This window comes from Epinephelus fuscoguttatus, linkage group LG11 (genome assembly GCF_011397635.1).
Source record: "Epinephelus fuscoguttatus linkage group LG11, E.fuscoguttatus.final_Chr_v1".
Classification (NCBI taxonomy): domain Eukaryota; kingdom Metazoa; phylum Chordata; class Actinopteri; order Perciformes; family Serranidae; genus Epinephelus; species Epinephelus fuscoguttatus.
Window position 1 is genome coordinate 14,327,767 of NC_064762.1, and position 17,240 is coordinate 14,345,006.

Genomic DNA, 17,240 nt, shown 5'->3' on the forward strand with positions numbered 1-17,240 from the left:
GACCCTTACAGACTAATGGAATATGAATAACTTACAGAGTAATTGAGGAATGGACACATATTCTGACTTTAAAACAGTTTCTGAGGAGTAAAACGAACTGAACGATTGATTTGTGGGGAATCTAACCGAGATAACTATGTGTAGAATCTCCATACTGACAAAACTTTAAACATTTATATTTGTATGTGCGATCTAAATAGCTAACTAACATTAGCTCAAGTGGGTAGCCAACAACCTGTTTTATACATCCAGAGAACTTCTACAAAAATTAACTGCTTGGCAACCAGACCAAGCCTCTAATTGAGACAGGCCTTTATTTGTCAAAATCTGTAGCCACACCGGGCTAGTAAAAGAGACTTGGCATTTAATTTAAGTTTTACAGCTTTCATATTATATTCAGTGCATGATAATGACTACAGAAAAACTGATAAACTGCACAATTAGCTCAAATAGTGATGCAGTAACTGCAGGACATTTGAAATTAATGATTAAGATCAATTTTAAGCACATAATTTCCTGTGAATATTGACTCAGGGATGAGTTTTCCTGATATTTTAGGAACTTTTTGTGCAATTTGCAGTGATGATCTGTAATATGTATGTTGATGTTGTCCAACGCCAAGTCTGTATCTGATCTTGCGACGATACTAAAAAAAATAAGGTAGCTGTTTCAATGCAAAATCTGGCACTGGGGCCCATCCTAACTACTGTGCACCACTGATCCAGGACGAGGCTGTTTAGCAGAGAGTGAAGGTTCTGTGAAGCTTGTGTTCAGGGGCTGTATTCACAAAGCTTCTTACTACAAAGAGTTTCTCCTAGTGACAAAATTAAACTATTTAAAAAATCAATTTATTGAATAGTTTCTTCTTGGGTTTTTTTTGGTATTTTTGTCATATAGAGATTTGCAGTGATGATCTGTAATATGTATGTTGATGTTGTCCAACGCCAAGTCTGTATCTGATCTTGCAGCTGTTTCAATGCAAAATCTGGGGCCAAATGCTGCACTGATGGTGACAGAGAATGAAATGCAAGCTTGTGTTCAGGGGCTGTATTCACAAAGCTTCTTACTACAAAGAGTTTCTCCTAGTGACAAAATTATAAGAAGATTCTTAGAGTTACGACATTTTCTGAGAATTTCCCCTTAAAGTTAAGACTAGGTCCTGGTAAAGATAAAATATATTTACAATAGCTGCTGTAAGATGAAAAACTGTTAGGAGCAGATATTCTCCAAATGCTGCATGATGGTGACAAAATGAAATGCAACAGATTAGGTTGTTCAGAGATAATGCTTATGGTCGACCTAAATAGAGACAAATTTTAAAAATGTATATGTTGAATAATAATCCAGCGTTGGGAAGGTTACTTTTAAAAGGTAATGGGTTTCAATCACTTTTCTAAAAAATGTTTTAAACTGGGCAACAAAGCCGTCCGGAAATAGGCTCTGCCAAAAGAAGGTATTTCTCCATGATGACAAGATGCAAAGAAACAGAATGAATGTTAGATATGCTTTTTACTGAAAGAATATATTCAGATATAACCCCTTTGTAATCACCATCATTTTGATTAGTAACTGTATATTAATTACATATTTTTTCCCAGTAACTGTAACTCATTACAATTAAATTTATTTTGTATTTAATTACATCTAACTGGTTACTCCCCAACCAGTGGAGAGGGGTCTGGCTGTCTTGAACCAGTGGCGTACTTTAATTACCATGGGCCTCAGTACACACGTTACTTTACAAGGCAGGCACACACACACACACAGCTGGCAACTGTTTATTGAAAAAAAAAAACAACAACTAAAGAATCTAATTTGGGGAGCTTTGCTACTTTTGCCTCCTGTTCATTTCTCTCTTGTCCTTTCTTGCTGCTGCCTTTCTATTTAAAAGACATGACTGCCTCACTGGACTTGCAGATGTGCTCAGCTTGTCAATCCTGACAGATTTTGCACCTAAACTAGCTCCTGTATCGTCTTGTCACATGATCAAATAGAGACTTCACATTAGGCAACATCAACATGCATGTTACCCACAAATATCACTGCATATCTGTATATGACAAAAATATTAAGAATATATTCATTTAATTGAATATTTTTTTTGTAAATTTACTTTAGTCATGGTTTTTCTAGTTCATGAAGAATGAGTGTATAATTTTGCTATAGATGGCTACTGACTATTTTACAAAAAGAAGAAAAGAAAAGAAAATCATGACGGAAATGAGTTAAAGCATTTTTGAGGGCATATAGCCTGCAGCAAATGGCACCATTTTTAATCTAATGTGAGTTCTTTGAACACAAGTGTAGTTCTGAGGTGTCAATCGGAATTATTCGCAAGAATTCGCAACAATTTCATTTATTTTTCATCACAGAAATTGATAAAATGCTGAGATATAGGCATACAGTATATAGCTATTATTCAAAGTGTACTTAAAATCAAGAAGGCCTCACAATCCCATGTGAAGTTTTGGGGACTCCTAGTGAGGGTCAGGACCTCAGGCTGGGAACCAGTGTCCTGGGGGATTTAATCTGGACCAAACCTCCAAAGTTTACAGGTCTACTGTATAATACAGTAATTAAAAACATCTCATGTGTGACAACCTGGAGCAACAAGAATATCTGATTTAATCACAGAAGTTATAGTTAAAAGTTGTTTAAATCACAGAAGCTCATTAGAAACACTCCTGTTTGTCACATGATCAATTATGCTAGCTGCTGTTTAGGAGTTTAATTTAACTTTTACTTTTCACAGGTACTAACTGAATATTAACGTATAATGGTTTGTTGAGAGTTTTTATTTGGTGTCACCTGCAGTAGGAACGTTGTGTGCTGCTTAAGTTTTTGGGGACGGCATTATCGACCGGACTGACCGGCGCGAGCAGGATTCATTCAACTAATATTAACGCTAAAATTACGTTAATTTTACAGTAAATACTGACATAAACAAAATACAAATTACTTGTAGTCCAAGACACGGAGTGGAGACTAAATACAGACTAAATTACAGTAACGAGCTTATATTTGACACAACATGGCGGCGGCCGTTGCTGCTGTTTCCTCCTCTTCAAACTGACCAGTGTTTTGGAACAGAGGTTGGTAACGTTATTTGTAACTAACGGGGAAGGAGATATTTTTGAGCTAAAGCAGTTTAGTTTTCTTGAGGTGTATCATCAGTAGCGTATACAAATCATACTTTTCTGCTGTTGTTTACACTTAATTTATTCGGCTGTTATAAAGCTACACGGTAAACAATTAAAGCTGCGTATGAACCGTTAGCTACATTAAGCTAAGCTAACTGTTGACACTGTGTATATAAAACACTGTCTGTATGATTTCTGTGTTTTCTGTGTAGATAATGTTGCTGACAGCTCGCTGCCTGTCCAAAGTGCTGCAGCTCACCCTGGCGGTCATCAAACCAGATGCTGTGGCTCATCCTGTCATGTTACAGGTGAACTCAGCCTGTCACTGTTACATTAATCCTTTCACTTCCTTCAGACTGTCTCTATTCAGATGCACTACTTTAGCAGTTTTTAACACATCTTCTACTGCCACTGTTGTCTCTCAAGTCTTACAGAGTGAGCAGTGATAACAGATAAAGAGTCAACAGTTTGACCTTGTTTTATAGCATATAACATTTCAGAAAATAGAAACACCAACCTGATATTTGTTCCTCCCACCTCAAAATACACAAGAAGATGTAGATGTTCATGCCTAAACTCTGTAAGACAGTATGACACAAATAAATATTACCCATATTGTCCAATTATTTTATCAGTATTCAGGGTGTCTGTAGGTCCTTACAAAGACTTAACAGTTATTTAATTCATTTACAAATATTAAGTCATTAAATAGTCTTAAATTTGAATTTGTGAGGTCTTAATTATCACAAAAAATGTATTCAATTTAATTAATCCATCTTTAATTTCTGCTATCACAAATCTCTAAACCTACCACTGAACCTAATACTTTCTCTTTACGTTTTACTTTATACTTGCACTTACCTGTTGGCAAAATGCCGATTAACCTAACTTACTATAATAACCATATTCTGACATAAAACCTACCTCTGCACAGGACCACATATGTACTTACCTGCAATGCTTGAATTAAAAAAAGATGGATTTGTCCAAATATCTGTATTAAATGTGGTTAAAAATGACATTGAAAAGGTCTTAAAAGGCACTGAATTTAAATGTCCGATACCTGTAGAGACACACAATTCATATGAAGTCATTTCCCACAGAATTCCACAATTTGACTTCACAAACATAAATAAAGCATGAATAATAACAAGCTGAGGTTCTAATCATCGTATTTAATTACTCTATAAGATGTAGATCTAGAATAAATTAAACTTGTTATGGTTAAACCAAGTGTCTTCATCCGTCTGTTCATTCATTATTTTGTCTCACTCTATAATAAAATTATTCCAAGGAGCGGCATGTTCATTTACATGTCCTAAGCCAGCCCTGCTCTCACCTTTATTCCACAGAGTAAAGAATAATTTGCGGTCTTAATAGATTCACAAGCCCCAAAGCCTCAAAGTCATGAAAGCTGTGTCAATCATAAAATATTCCATTAGTGAAAGGAGCCATTTTAAAGCCCAGATAGTCGACCAGATTACTGTTATTTTAATATTAAAGACGAGAATGACCTTTTGTATCCGAATATTGTTTTCCCTCTGGCAACCCTTTTCCTTCTCGCCACAGTAAATCGATTATTATCAGCTACATTATGGCACATTATGGGAAAACTAATTTATATTTTCCTTCAGGCTCTTCACCAGAGAATCCTGGACAACAGCTTTGTGATTGTCAGGTGCAAAGATCTTGTGTGGAGGAAACAGGACTCTGAGAGGTTTTATGCTGAACATTCAGGTGTGTGGAAACAACTCAGGCTGTAGAGCTGCAGGAATAAATCCATGAGTTGTCAACTGTTAAATTAATCAGCAACTAATCTGATGATAGATTAATCAGTTAAAAATTCTCTTATTCTAGCTTCTTAAATATGAATATTTTACAGTTTCTTTGCTCCTCCGTGTCAGCAAACTGAATATCTTTGGGTTGCAGACAATATAAAATATTTGAGGATGTCATCTTAGGCTTTTGGGAACACTGATCGACATTTTTCACCATTTTCTGTCTTCTAATATAACAAACAACTAATTGATTAATTGAGAAAATAATTGACAGCTTATTGGGCAGTAAGAGTAATGGATAATGGATAATGAAAATAGTGAAAGCTCTGTTTGACTTCCTTCTGTTTTTGCTTCTCAGGGCGATTCTTCTACCAAAGACTTGTTGAGTTCATGTCAAGGTAAGCCTCCACATTGACATTACACGTGCACATTTCCCAAACCTTGACAGCTTTGACTGAGTTACTTTGATAAACGTTCTTGTCTGTGTGATGTATAACCCACTGGGGCTGACACAGAAAAAGCACACGTTAACTGACGGTGCTGCAATTTCCTGCTCAGCAAGTCGCCGGTGCATCATTTTCTGAAACTTCACAACACGAGTTTCAATTATCAGCCAGGACAACAGCCCTGGAGCGATTGTCTGAAAATCACCACGTAGCCTGCTCACAATAGCTCCACACGGCACCCTCTGGACTGCAAAAGGTGCTTGTCATCACATTGTCATTTTTGTCTCCTTACAGCAGTTAATCAGTGGTTGCTACAGCAACCTTCCTCTGGATGCTGTCAGTGTTATTGGAGACATAGGAAGCATCCTCGGCATGTCAGCCAGTCAAGTTCGAAGCGGCTCCAGTCTGCATTGTTTTGCTATAACTGATGAACTGATATGTATTCATGGCCGAGCTCTCCTCCCGGGAGGTTCTGGAGTGAATACATTGGTGTGATTTATGAAGAGTCCGTCTTTGGCTCATCACTGAAGCACAGAAACCATCCAGTGTTTAAAATGAAATGTCTGTAACAGCCACACAGAGCAGTGTCTGGCTTTGCGTTAACTCTAAGCTGACATGTCTCAGTATTTGAGCATGATCCATGACCACTCACACTGCTGTTAAATTGTTTCTCCACAGTGGTCCCATGCGAGCGTACATTTTAGCCAGAGAGGACGCCATACGTCACTGGAGAGAGCTAATGGGACCAACCAAAGTGTTCAGAGCCAGATACACCTCACCTGCTTCTATCAGGGGCCAGTTTGGACTCACAGACACACGAAACACAACTCATGGCTCAGGTAGGAAATATGTTGAGTGTCACGTGGGCTGCCAAATCCAGAGGGGTCTAGCTCCACAGCTCCAGGCTCCTCTGTCGGACCCTCTCCAGTCCCAAACTTGGAGAAGGAAGTCTGAAATTGTGCCTGCCAGAGACGATCACCAGGATAGGAAAGCATGTGTTCATTAGTATGAATAAGCCCCACGGCCTCCACCAGTAACACCAACAAACTACAAGTCATTCTCAATGGAGGCCTGTGACATGAAGCTACAAACTGACACCCTGTATTTTAGTGCTCCAATGACGTGGTGATGCATCAGCAAATCATATGTTTTTGTTTGTGGCTCATCATTTTATGTTATTTAACCTTTATTAACCATGAACAGTCCCATGGAGATTCAAAATATGTTTATCAGGTGAGTCCTGGCCAAGACAGCAGCAAAAAGTTGGAACAAATAGCAAAACAATCCACACTCAAAAACAAGGAACAGACTCAAATTTTAAATCTCCCGTGCTTCTACATATTGCGCTCCTAAGTAGCAGACAAACACAAGCCTGTGATGACGTAACTATGTCCACAAGCGCTTGAGCAACACTCTAATGGCGACACAGCAATAATGTAGCTGGTCACACTGTTTTGTTGTTGGTTGTAGTGTTAACACAGCATAATTTATAAAGTTAGGTAACGTAACAGTAAGCAGCAAGTAACTTTCTGTAACTAACATCACGAGGCCGCCAACATTAGCTAGGTATGCTTATTTCGTTAGCAAACAAACGTCAGCGTAGCTGAATTGACTAAGAGTTAGCATTGCTATCTTACGTTATCAAACTCATAAGATTAGTACAAGTTATTTGCTGCTTAATGTTTCGTCACCCAACTTTAAGGTCACACTGTATATTTTGGTGTTACTGATGGAGGGCGTACGGCAAACTAATGAATCGTATCCTGATGATCGTCTGCTAAACCTATAAAAAACAGTGGCATTGGGGCGTCGGTGGCTTGGTGGTAGAGCAGGCGCCCCATGTACAAGGCTGTTGCCGCAGCGGCCCGGGTTCAAATCCAGCCTGTGGCCCTTTGCTGCATGTCATCCCCTCTCTCTCTCCCCCTTTCACACTTGTCTGTCCTATCAATTAAAGGCTTAAAAATGCCCAAAAAATATCTTAAAAAAAAAACAAAAAACAGTGGTATCTAAACATTTAATACACTTATTATTAATGATAAGCACCACAAACAATACATACGGAACTAAACAAAACCAAATGTGTAACATACATTATCTTGTGACACGTTACTTGCACAGTGGTATGGATGTGATACAGTGTGTTAAATATATATCCAATAGGCAAATCAGTACACTACGCAATCTAATACAGTGTCATGTAAACATAATTTAAGGAAGTGCCATAAACACTCATGACTGTTCATCTTAAAAAGGGCGATAACACACATGATTTTCCACCATGGGTCCTGGCAATGGAAGTGGGCCTGAGCCTGGAACTCTGCAGTGGGACCTATTCGTCACATCGCATACTGATTATCAGGTTTGAAAATAATACTATTTTTAATCTCTGTTCTCCCCAGATTCTGTTGAGTCGGCACAAAGAGAAATCCGTTTCTTCTTCCCAGACTTCTGTGTGGAGGAGTGGATGGAGAAGGAGGAGCCATCGTTCAGATCAGGACAAATACATTACGACCATAAAAAACAGATCCACACACTTTCATCTCAAAGCTGACCCCCGAACTGCTGTTATAGTTACTGCTTAAAAAAAATCGCACGCTCTTACAAAAATGCAAGCTGCCAAAGAAGACGGTGTAATCCTCCCTGCTGTATATATATAATGTGCATGTTTTTGTTTGTTACCACAGTACTTCAGAGTGCTAATATGTTTACTGTCCCATGTTTTTTTTTTTTTTGTGAGTAAAACAGAACCTGAAGATGGAAAGATAATGCAGCTTATGACGTCATGTAAAAGAAGGACCATAAATGTTTTTGTTTAATTTATTGTCATTAGAAAACACGAACGACTCGATAAGAAAATGTAACACGATATCTTACAAAACGACTCAAAACGTAGACAGACAACGTCTTCCATTGTCATCACAAACCTGCCCTGGGCTTCACTCTAAGTAGTTCAATCATCACAATCAATGTCAGTTTCCTGAGCCTTACTGATTGTAGCACAGCAGCAACTACATGTTGTTTCAATGTCAGATAACAAAACTATATGTAGTTTGAAAATATTCGATAATGTTAAATAATATTGTAGCTCTACACATATATTTATCCTCATCTTAAAATAGGGGTGAGAAGGCTTTTTAGATTCTAGGTCACTTGAGAGATTTGAAATGTGCCATGCTTGTTTCCTGCCTGCTGATATATACTGTGAATGTTTCTTTTGTTTTTTGGTTTGATACTGTAAAATGTCATGGTTTGTATTTTCCAACCAACCTACAGTTTTGCATGTCAGCGTCATTTACGAAGTACAGTAAGACATTCTCGGAACAGGCACCATAGAAGTACATGTTACAGTATTAAATAAAATACAGCCTAGTTTGATATGACAGTCTAAATTTTATAGTTCACAGTCTTGTCCTTGTTGTGCTTCCATCAGCCATCAAACCATAAAATATTTTACCACAAATTTATCTTCATTTTTCTTTGGCTTCTTCCCGCCTCCCCTGCACTCAAGTGTTTTGTGTAGCCACCTGTTTGAGGCTCTCCACAGGCTTCATGACCTCATAGGTGGTGAGGGACTTCTTCACCTTCCCGTTCTTGTCCACCTGGTGGATGCTCTGTGTCACCGTGATGGTCACCTGCTTGGTCGACATCCGATTGTCCTGCCATTTTGTCTGAGAGTGGTGAAAAATAAAAGATGTGACACTGTAAAAATAGTCAGTTGACAATCATGTACGAAGAAAAATCTTTAAATAAATGACTCAAACAACTGTCCTATTGTTAGAGCTCTTTCATAAAAAATTAAAACAATAGTCGCACCTCTCTCCAACATGTAGGTCTCCCACAGCTCATTACTTTCACTCGATAAAAGAAAAGATGCTGTGATTTTTAAACTAGGAGAGGGTCTTACAATCTCTTCAGTGTGTAGAACGCTTCTGCGCTGCACTGTGGTGCCAGATGATGGTAACACCGCCACCTTGGGTGGAGAGCCCAGTATTGCAGGCGGAGTGCTGGGTTTCACATCATTCAGACTGGCTTCAGACACGGCTGAACAGACCTTTAGGTACGCCTGAGCGGGAAGAGGGAGGCCGTCCTCGAAGAAATCTGGAGCTGGAACGACACAAAACATCAGCCTTGTCTGAAAGTTGGATTTTGATTACTTCACAACACTACTTGAAACCAACAAAATATCAGCAGGGTAAGAGCACAAGTGAACATTCTAAATTATAAAGGCCCCGTCACTCATGGATGTGTGAGGCTCATCAGTGATTGAACTAAGATACTAATATAGCATCAAACAGCTATTAGCTATGTAAAGATATAATGGAGTAATGGCGTCCTGAGCAGAGAATGAAGCCTCACTGCCTCTGCATGCGTTGTAATCCAAGCTTCTCTGTTCTTTGTTGTGGTAGCCGGTCCGGCCACTTGTGTGTTGTGTGTGTGTGTGTGTGTGTATTCCACAGGCTAGCTAATCACTGCCGCTCTGCACTGCACTCATTCCGCAGTTAGAGCTGTAAGTGGGATGGCGCCATCATGGAAGCATAAAGCTGACCCTCCGTCCTCCCCAGGTTTGCACTGCTAGCTCTGTCAGCACTATTTGAGCCGTAAGCACTGTTAGCTGCGAGCCACTGGCTTAGCCACCTCCATGTTGAGAGCCATGTGGAGACAATCTAATTCATAGTTTCCACCAAACACTTTCTGTAAACATAAAATTTCAGAAAACTTGTAATACAAAAAATAACTGTCTTAATGTAAGAAATCAACTGGGGAATGGTCATGGTGATGTCAATGAGTTAATTTTTTTCCGTTTTCACCTGTAGTGTCTTATTTTTTGCCTAAAAATTAATTGAATTTCACAATACATATCTTGAAAGGCCATTTTCTTAAAATTAGTTTTTTCTTAGTCTAAACCAAACTTTACAGTTTTACTCGTGTCTATATATTATATTTTTTGATTTCTGGAGTAAAAAAAAACTAAAATTCCCTCTGTAAAAACTTTTGACTCCAACATGTCAACAAAGTGAAAGAAGAATTTTGAACCTGACTTTATCCATTGTTCAGATTTTTGTTCTGAAATTTTATGCAAATAAGTGCACATTCAATTACAGGTTAACTGACGTATTCCAACCCTGCTAATAAAACTATTATCACACTGTTTATGATTTGTGTGGCGTAGAAGTGGGTAATTTGTAAATCAAACCGCATTAGTCACAGGTCGGAGCTTGCTGATAGCTTACAGGTGCATTACTGCCACCACTGAACTAATCTGACTACAGTGTGCAGCAGTGAAGTGTCATGAATTATGGAAAACACTGAAAATCACTCTGAGGAGGTGTCTGCTGTGAACGTCAAGTGTGGGTCAAGTGTGCTCAGTGATGTATGTCTCCTCAGGGATGTGTGAACATGAACTTCAATATTCAGGACCTTCGCTGCATCCGAAATACTGCACACTACATACCCAATGTGTGTATTATAGTTCAACTGACATTTGTGTTTGTAAACAGTAGTATCTTTTCAAACATGCTGAGCTTTAATTACAGTGCAACTTCTTCACAGCCGCCTTGCTGGTTGAAGATGAGTAATCATGGTACCCTGTGACAAAATCAGCTCAAATGGCATCTGCAAGCATGATGAACCTCTTGAGTTTTTCATCACGTCTGTAGGAGTAATGTTAATTTGGCTGCTTGAAGATATGAACCACAGGCAAACTCATTGTGAAACATTTTGTCACAGGCATCTTTGTCGCTAGGTAATGCCTAAATTAGCCCAATACTAACATCAGCATGCCAACAAGCTGATGTTCTGTTTCAGTCGCTGTCCACTGATATGAACTTTCTCGTCACTACTGGATTGCACTGTGGGATATTTATGACAACATAGTGTGCAGTGTTTGCATCAGGCCCCAGGAAGTGTGCCGGGCTTTGAAACCAATTTTTGTAGTGGTAAATCTGTGGAATTACACCATCACATGATGCCCTATGGCCCAAAGAAACTTTTTCCCATTGACTTACATAAATCAATGATTTTCTGTAACCACTTATCCTGTTGGGAGTCAAGGGGGGGTACAACTTGGACAGGTCGGCAGACTATCACAGGGCTGCCACATAGAGACAGACAACCATTCACACTCACATTCACACCTACGACCAATTTAGAGTCACCAATTAACTTAACGTGCATGTCTTTGGCTTGTGGGAGCACCTGGAGTAAACCCATGCTGACACGGGGTCAGTGGTGAGGTCATGTGACACAGGGTTTACTGACGCTGACATGAGGAGAACATGCAAACTACACGCAGATGGGGGGTCTGAACCAGGAACTCTCTTACTGTGAGGCGACAATGCTAACCACTGCACCACCGGGCCACTCCTGTCTGTAAATCAGTGGATACATTTTCTTTGAGTGTCACAACCTGTGTGAAATGACTCATTTCACTATTGAGATTAAATCCATTTGGCCCGAAAATTGGAAAGTCTAGTAGAGCCGCACGATTTAATTATTTCATCCCCATTAAAGTTAGCAAAGGGCTAAAGCAGCCAGAAGCAGCCGACTTGACTGGCTCATTTTTTTCTACCGGAAAAGTTTGACGGCATGTTTAGATAGCTAACATTGGTAGCATGCTAGCTGTGAAACAAAACCGGCTACACACCTGACAGGCTGACCTCCCCACTTATTTATCTCCAGGCATTATTAGTCCTGTTTTGTCTCTTTACTGCTCCACATGCATATTCCATAGGACTGGACGGCAAAAGAAAAACTCAGAATGAGCTTTTTTGCCATTTCTGTGGTGGTGTTTCTATCATCTGTAAAAAGATGTATTTCCTTGCGTTGAACACTAGGGGTGTACTCTGTATACTACACAGAAAAATGGACACACACAAAAACCCCTGTGAGGAACATCAAAAAAATTCTGACAGCAGTGGTAAAAAACAGTACCATATGCTGCAGATACATATAGCTTACATTATTGTAGCACCACTGTTTGAATCTTTGTGGTTGCCAGCTGGTGATTTATTTGGCCAATTCTAGATCTGTTTTATCTCTGCAGGGTGGAGCTTAACTGAATTTGTCTCTTCACAATTACATCAAGGCTCCTCTGCCTCCATTCACTAACAGCTGTATCTGTTGCCATGAGAGCCAAGACCCATCTCAGCAGCACGGTTGCTTTTGATGTAGCCTATTATGTCCATTTACGGATTCATTTCCTCCAGGCTTCAAAGAAACACGCACCAACAGTTCAGTGAAAAAGAGGAAGAACAGTAGAATTATAGTCAAACCCATCTGTTTCTGAGCTGTATGTGGTGACTGACTGAACCCGAAAGGAACAAAGGTTTCCAAATGCTTAGTCTGCTGCACATCCTTGGTTCATAATCCTTCGCTACAGCATGATGGTCACCACAGCCGTTTTTCATTGTCATTTTAATTTGTGTGCATGACAGCATCTTCTTGTTTGAATCTGCCGTGTGAAACCTCTGGAGGTGTTTGACGTCAAAAGGGAAACCATTTACACCTTCAGGTTTTTCCCCACAGAGAAAAGCAGATAGACTAACACATAAGTGTCACACTTCACTTTGATGTTAGGAGTGTCAAGAAAGGCTCAGTCATTGATAGTCCAGTCAAATTACCTACAGAATTACAGCCTGAGCTCTCCCGGCCTGCTGTGAATAAAAGCAAATATTTAATTACTTTAAAGAGACAGTTCACCCCGGCATCAAAAATACATATTGTTTCTCTCCCAAGTAGTGCTATTTATCTTTCTAGATTGTTTTGGTGTGGGTTACAGAATGTTGGAGATGTAGAAATGTCTTCTCTCCATTATAATGGAACTAGATGGCACTCGGCTTGTGGTGCTCACGGAGCCCAAAAAAACCCCCAAAATACATTTGAAAACCTCAGTAGCAATGTCTCTTTCCAGAAGTCATGACCTGTCTACTCAAGATAGTCCACAGACCTTGTGAGCAGTTCTGTGCAGGAAATGTTTTCTTTCTACCAAACTAGACCCATCAATGCTATCGCGCAGAGGGAAGCGTGCATCTACTGGCAGCTAATGTAGCACAACTGAGCTAGCTAACGTTACAACTTAGCCCAGGAGAACGCCATTAGTTTTTACATCTTGTGCTGTCACAAGCACAAGCCTCTCATCCATGAGTAGATGCACAGATCCTCCTGCACAGTGATATGGTTGGCTGGTGTTATTTGGTAGAACGAATGGAAAAAGACGAAAAAAAAAAGGTCAATTTTCGGTGTTGTACCAACATAGTACTTTTATTTTGAATAAGACTGTGTGCAAACTGTACATTTCCAGTGAAAATGGCAGTGTATTTTGAAAAGACATAATGCATGAAGGCTGAAGTCCGGCGTCCCAGAACGTCAACAACAGATGAACCCAGGCTACCTTGCATTTCATATGTTGACGTGGAAAGTCCACAAGCGAGCGGCAATGTGTGATGAGGTTGGAGTGAGAATGTGTTGCCACAAACCATATGACCGGAATCACGGCGCAGAAGGAAGCGTGCATCTACTCATGGGTGAGAGGCTTCGTGCTTCTGACAGCCTGAGATGTCAACATCTATGGTATCCCCCCTGGATGAGCTGTAACGTTAGCTAGCTCAGTGGTGCTAGGTGAGTTAGCAGTAGATGCACGTTTCCTTCTGCACAGTGATAGAGTTGGTGAGCGTAGTTTCAAAGTAGTTACTACATGAAACTGCTTAGAACAAGGTCTGTGGATTATCTTGAGTAACCAGGTCATGATTTCTGGAAAGAGACATTGCTGTTGAGTTTTTCAAATGTATTTTTGGCACTTTGAGCACCACAAGCTGAGTGCCATCTAGTTCCATTATATTGGAGAGAAGGCAGACATCTCTACGGCCGATATCTCCAACACTCAGCAACTCACACCAAAACAATCCAAAGTGATAATACAGATAAGAAGAAAAATATGTATTTTTAATTTTGGGGTGAACTGTCACTGCAAATAGTACTAACTGAAAAAAAAAACATGGTTAAATTTAACATACTCATCATGTTAAAAAAGGATATCAATGAGATCTGTGGCAGGAACCTAATTAAGTACTAATTCAAACAACCATAAATGTATTATTAATTTTTTTCAGCAGTTAAATTACTGCCTGTCCCTGTTGGGAGACCAATTAGGTGTTCATTCATCCATCCACTCAACCATAACTCATTATTCTTACCAGGGCTGATTGTTTTCTCTGACGCGAAGCCGGCCTCAGAGTTCTCAGAGGGGATGCTCTGGATGGACGACAGGGGGATATCAGTGTCCGTGCCGGTCAGCCATGTCGACTCAGTCTCCTTGGTCCAGCTCTCCAGGTACCGAGGCTCCAGAGCATCAGTCCTGCTCCCCCCACAGCCCATAGCTCTGCCTCAGGGCGCCCTCACTTCTAGCTGGACTCTTCTTCAGAGCGGAAAAAGAAAACCAGAGACAGGTAGCACTGTGTCATCAAGAGTCACAGATACAGAACAGAATGAAAATCAGTTGTAATCATATTTTACAGCTGGGGGCGCTGAAAGCCATACTGGTTAGAAAGAAACAAGCAGTTCGAAGACCATGCATTGGCCTTGGAAATTTAGATTTTTACATTTTATGGAAGATATACACTTCATCTAGAAAACAAATGGCAGATAAATTAATGATGAAAACAGCCACTAGTTGTAGGTCTAAAATAAATAAATGCTCGATTTCTGATATGGCACCAACACAAATAATACTTACAGCACAGCACAGAGCTGTGGGAAAAACCGAGTGTCCTCATAAGATCAGGCTCCAAAGACTTCTATCCTTTACAGAGTCAGTTGAGTTCTTCTATGTTAACTCAGCCTTGCTTACAGCTCTCCATTACCATCTGAAGGCACCATCCGCTGATGGTCAATCAGGTCAAGGCAACCATATTACACAGGAGCCGATCGATCATCAAAACCAGCTAGTCACCTAAGATGAGGTAAGATAAGACAAGATAAGTTAAGATAGATTAATTAAGTAGATAGATATGGGAATAAAGGACTTCTTATAATATTCCGACTAGCTCTAGGGACCCTTAATCGATGCTTAGGTGGAAGCAGCTCAAACTCTGAGTGTAATGGATCTGAGGCAGTGCTAATATTTGTTTAGCCTCTCTGCATACAGCACTATCAGATAAATTGCTGAGTTGTTTCTGTGACTTACCAATCACCCTCCCTGCAATGCTGACAATCTTGGAGAGCTTGTTTTTGCTCTTTGCACCCAGGTTGCCGTCTGATGCTGTAATGTTAAATGATAAAATGCTTTCAAGAAGGCTTCTGTATGCTATTTCAAGTATGTGCTGGCTAACACCGAAGCTCTTCAGCTTCCTGATTAAAAACAGGCGCTGATTGGCTCTCTTGAAAATGCTCTCTGAGTTTCCATCAAAAGTTGATGTCTGATCAATAATTGTGCCCAAGTGCTTAAATTGTTCCACTTTCTCTACAGGCTGATTATTGAGTATGACAGGGAGGATATGTGGATATGTTATTCAAAGCCCAAGATGACATCCTCAAATGTCTTGTTTTGTCAACAACCCAAACATATTCAGTTTACTGTCATAAAGGAGTAAAGAAAACAGAAAATATTCATATTAAAGTAGCTGGAATCAGAGAAATTTGACTTTTTGTTCTTAAAAAATTTCCTGATTAATCATTTTTTAAAATCAGTTGGTGATTAATTTAATAGTTGACAACTACTTGATTAATTGCTGCAGCTTTAGCACATACACAGACTCAAAGTGCACACTGTCTGTCATTACAGGAACAAAGTAAGACAGGAAGTGATGAAAATGCATCTATTTAATGAGTGAATAAATTATTCTCCCCAGAGATGAGTAACCAACCTTTTTGCGGTGTATGTCCTTGATGTTTACAGTATTGTTCTGCAGTGTTTTGTACTGCTGTTTCCTCTGTGGTGTCCTACTTTCTTGTACTGCATGTGCACTACTGAAGCTGTATAAATATAGATCTAAGTCTATCTGTCTGGAGACCTATTATAATTGGACTGCAATGGATCAGCACTGCAAATCAATACACCCTGTAAAACAATTACCACGCAGATCTATAGCCTCTCCACGGTTTCATCACTGATCAGGATTATTCAGGGTTATTGAACCTACATGCAGCGGGTTTTCCCTTAAATCAGACGCAGATTAAGTCAGATTTTTATTGATGCACTGACACTCAGTAAGATGTCCACAATCAGGCCTAATGTAGATCATTAATCTGCTTATTAAATTATCTGTCCTTCGACAAATAGGCTCCAATCCTGAGTCATTATGTCGCCTGTAGGGTAAAGGCGATTGTAAAAGCGCTGTAAATGAAATGAGTGCTGTCAGGCAGTAAAGCTGTCATCAATACAGGCCAAATGAAAACAGCAGCGATAGCGTAAAATTAGAGTAAAAACGCTGACAGACACGCGAACGACGCCGTTTAAATCGGCTAACACAGAGCAAACAAACACCGCGTAGTAAAATGTGATGAAGGCTTACTGATGATGGAGGCTGCCTGTTTGTGTCTCTGCTCGGTCGCTCCTCCGTGTCGTCTCCCAGACAGACGCGTTAACATGCTGTCAATAATGAAAGTCCTCAACAGGCTGCGCGTCTGTCCGCACCACCCGCTGCATCCATCCTCTCCACCGCAGGAAAGGTGGATTCATTAAGAGACGGTCTGTATGTCAGGTAGCCTCACATTATGAGGAGGTTACAGCTGTTGCCAGGTAAACTTTAAAATAATATAGGGGAGACCGGGGTCGGTCGTCACACTTTGATTTTAGCTGTCAGTCTCCTTGAGCTTATTCCAAAGATATGGACTGTTTCTGCAAATACGTTTTGTGTCCTGTTCTTAAATGACAAAAGTTT

The 17,240-nt window shown here is 39.9% G+C and overlaps 2 protein-coding genes across 5 annotated transcripts in view; one reads left to right on the forward strand and one right to left on the reverse strand.

The window, feature by feature from the left end:
- The first annotated feature begins 2,854 nt into the window (after positions 1-2,854).
- On the forward strand, positions 2,855-8,096 carry nme6 (NME/NM23 nucleoside diphosphate kinase 6). The gene is made up of 6 exons (XM_049589193.1): positions 2,855-3,092; positions 3,353-3,448; positions 4,775-4,877; positions 5,277-5,316; positions 6,043-6,203; positions 7,764-8,096. Exons 2-6 carry the CDS (start codon positions 3,356-3,358, stop codon positions 7,913-7,915), a joined length of 549 nt encoding a protein of 182 aa, XP_049445150.1. The 5' UTR covers positions 2,855-3,092; positions 3,353-3,355; the 3' UTR covers positions 7,916-8,096.
- Positions 8,097-8,757: 661 nt separating this feature from the next.
- Positions 8,758-17,240, reverse strand: part of baalcb (BAALC binder of MAP3K1 and KLF4 b) — a 93,921-nt gene continuing 85,438 nt past the window's right edge. For 2 of the 4 annotated variants that reach the window (XM_049589195.1, XM_049589196.1), the window contains exons 2-5: positions 15,095-15,310; positions 14,556-14,776; positions 9,269-9,468; positions 8,758-9,032 (exon numbers count right to left, since the gene is read on the reverse strand). In XM_049589195.1, the coding sequence (XP_049445152.1) occupies positions 8,868-9,032; positions 9,269-9,468; positions 14,556-14,736 (546 nt within the window). In that variant the 5' untranslated portion in view covers positions 14,737-14,776; positions 15,095-15,310 and the 3' untranslated portion in view covers positions 8,758-8,867. Of the gene's footprint in view, positions 9,033-9,268; positions 9,469-14,555; positions 14,777-15,094; positions 15,311-16,871; positions 17,179-17,240 lie in introns of those variants that run through there. The other 2 variants (XM_049589197.1, XM_049589194.1) reach the window with 2 other exon arrangements.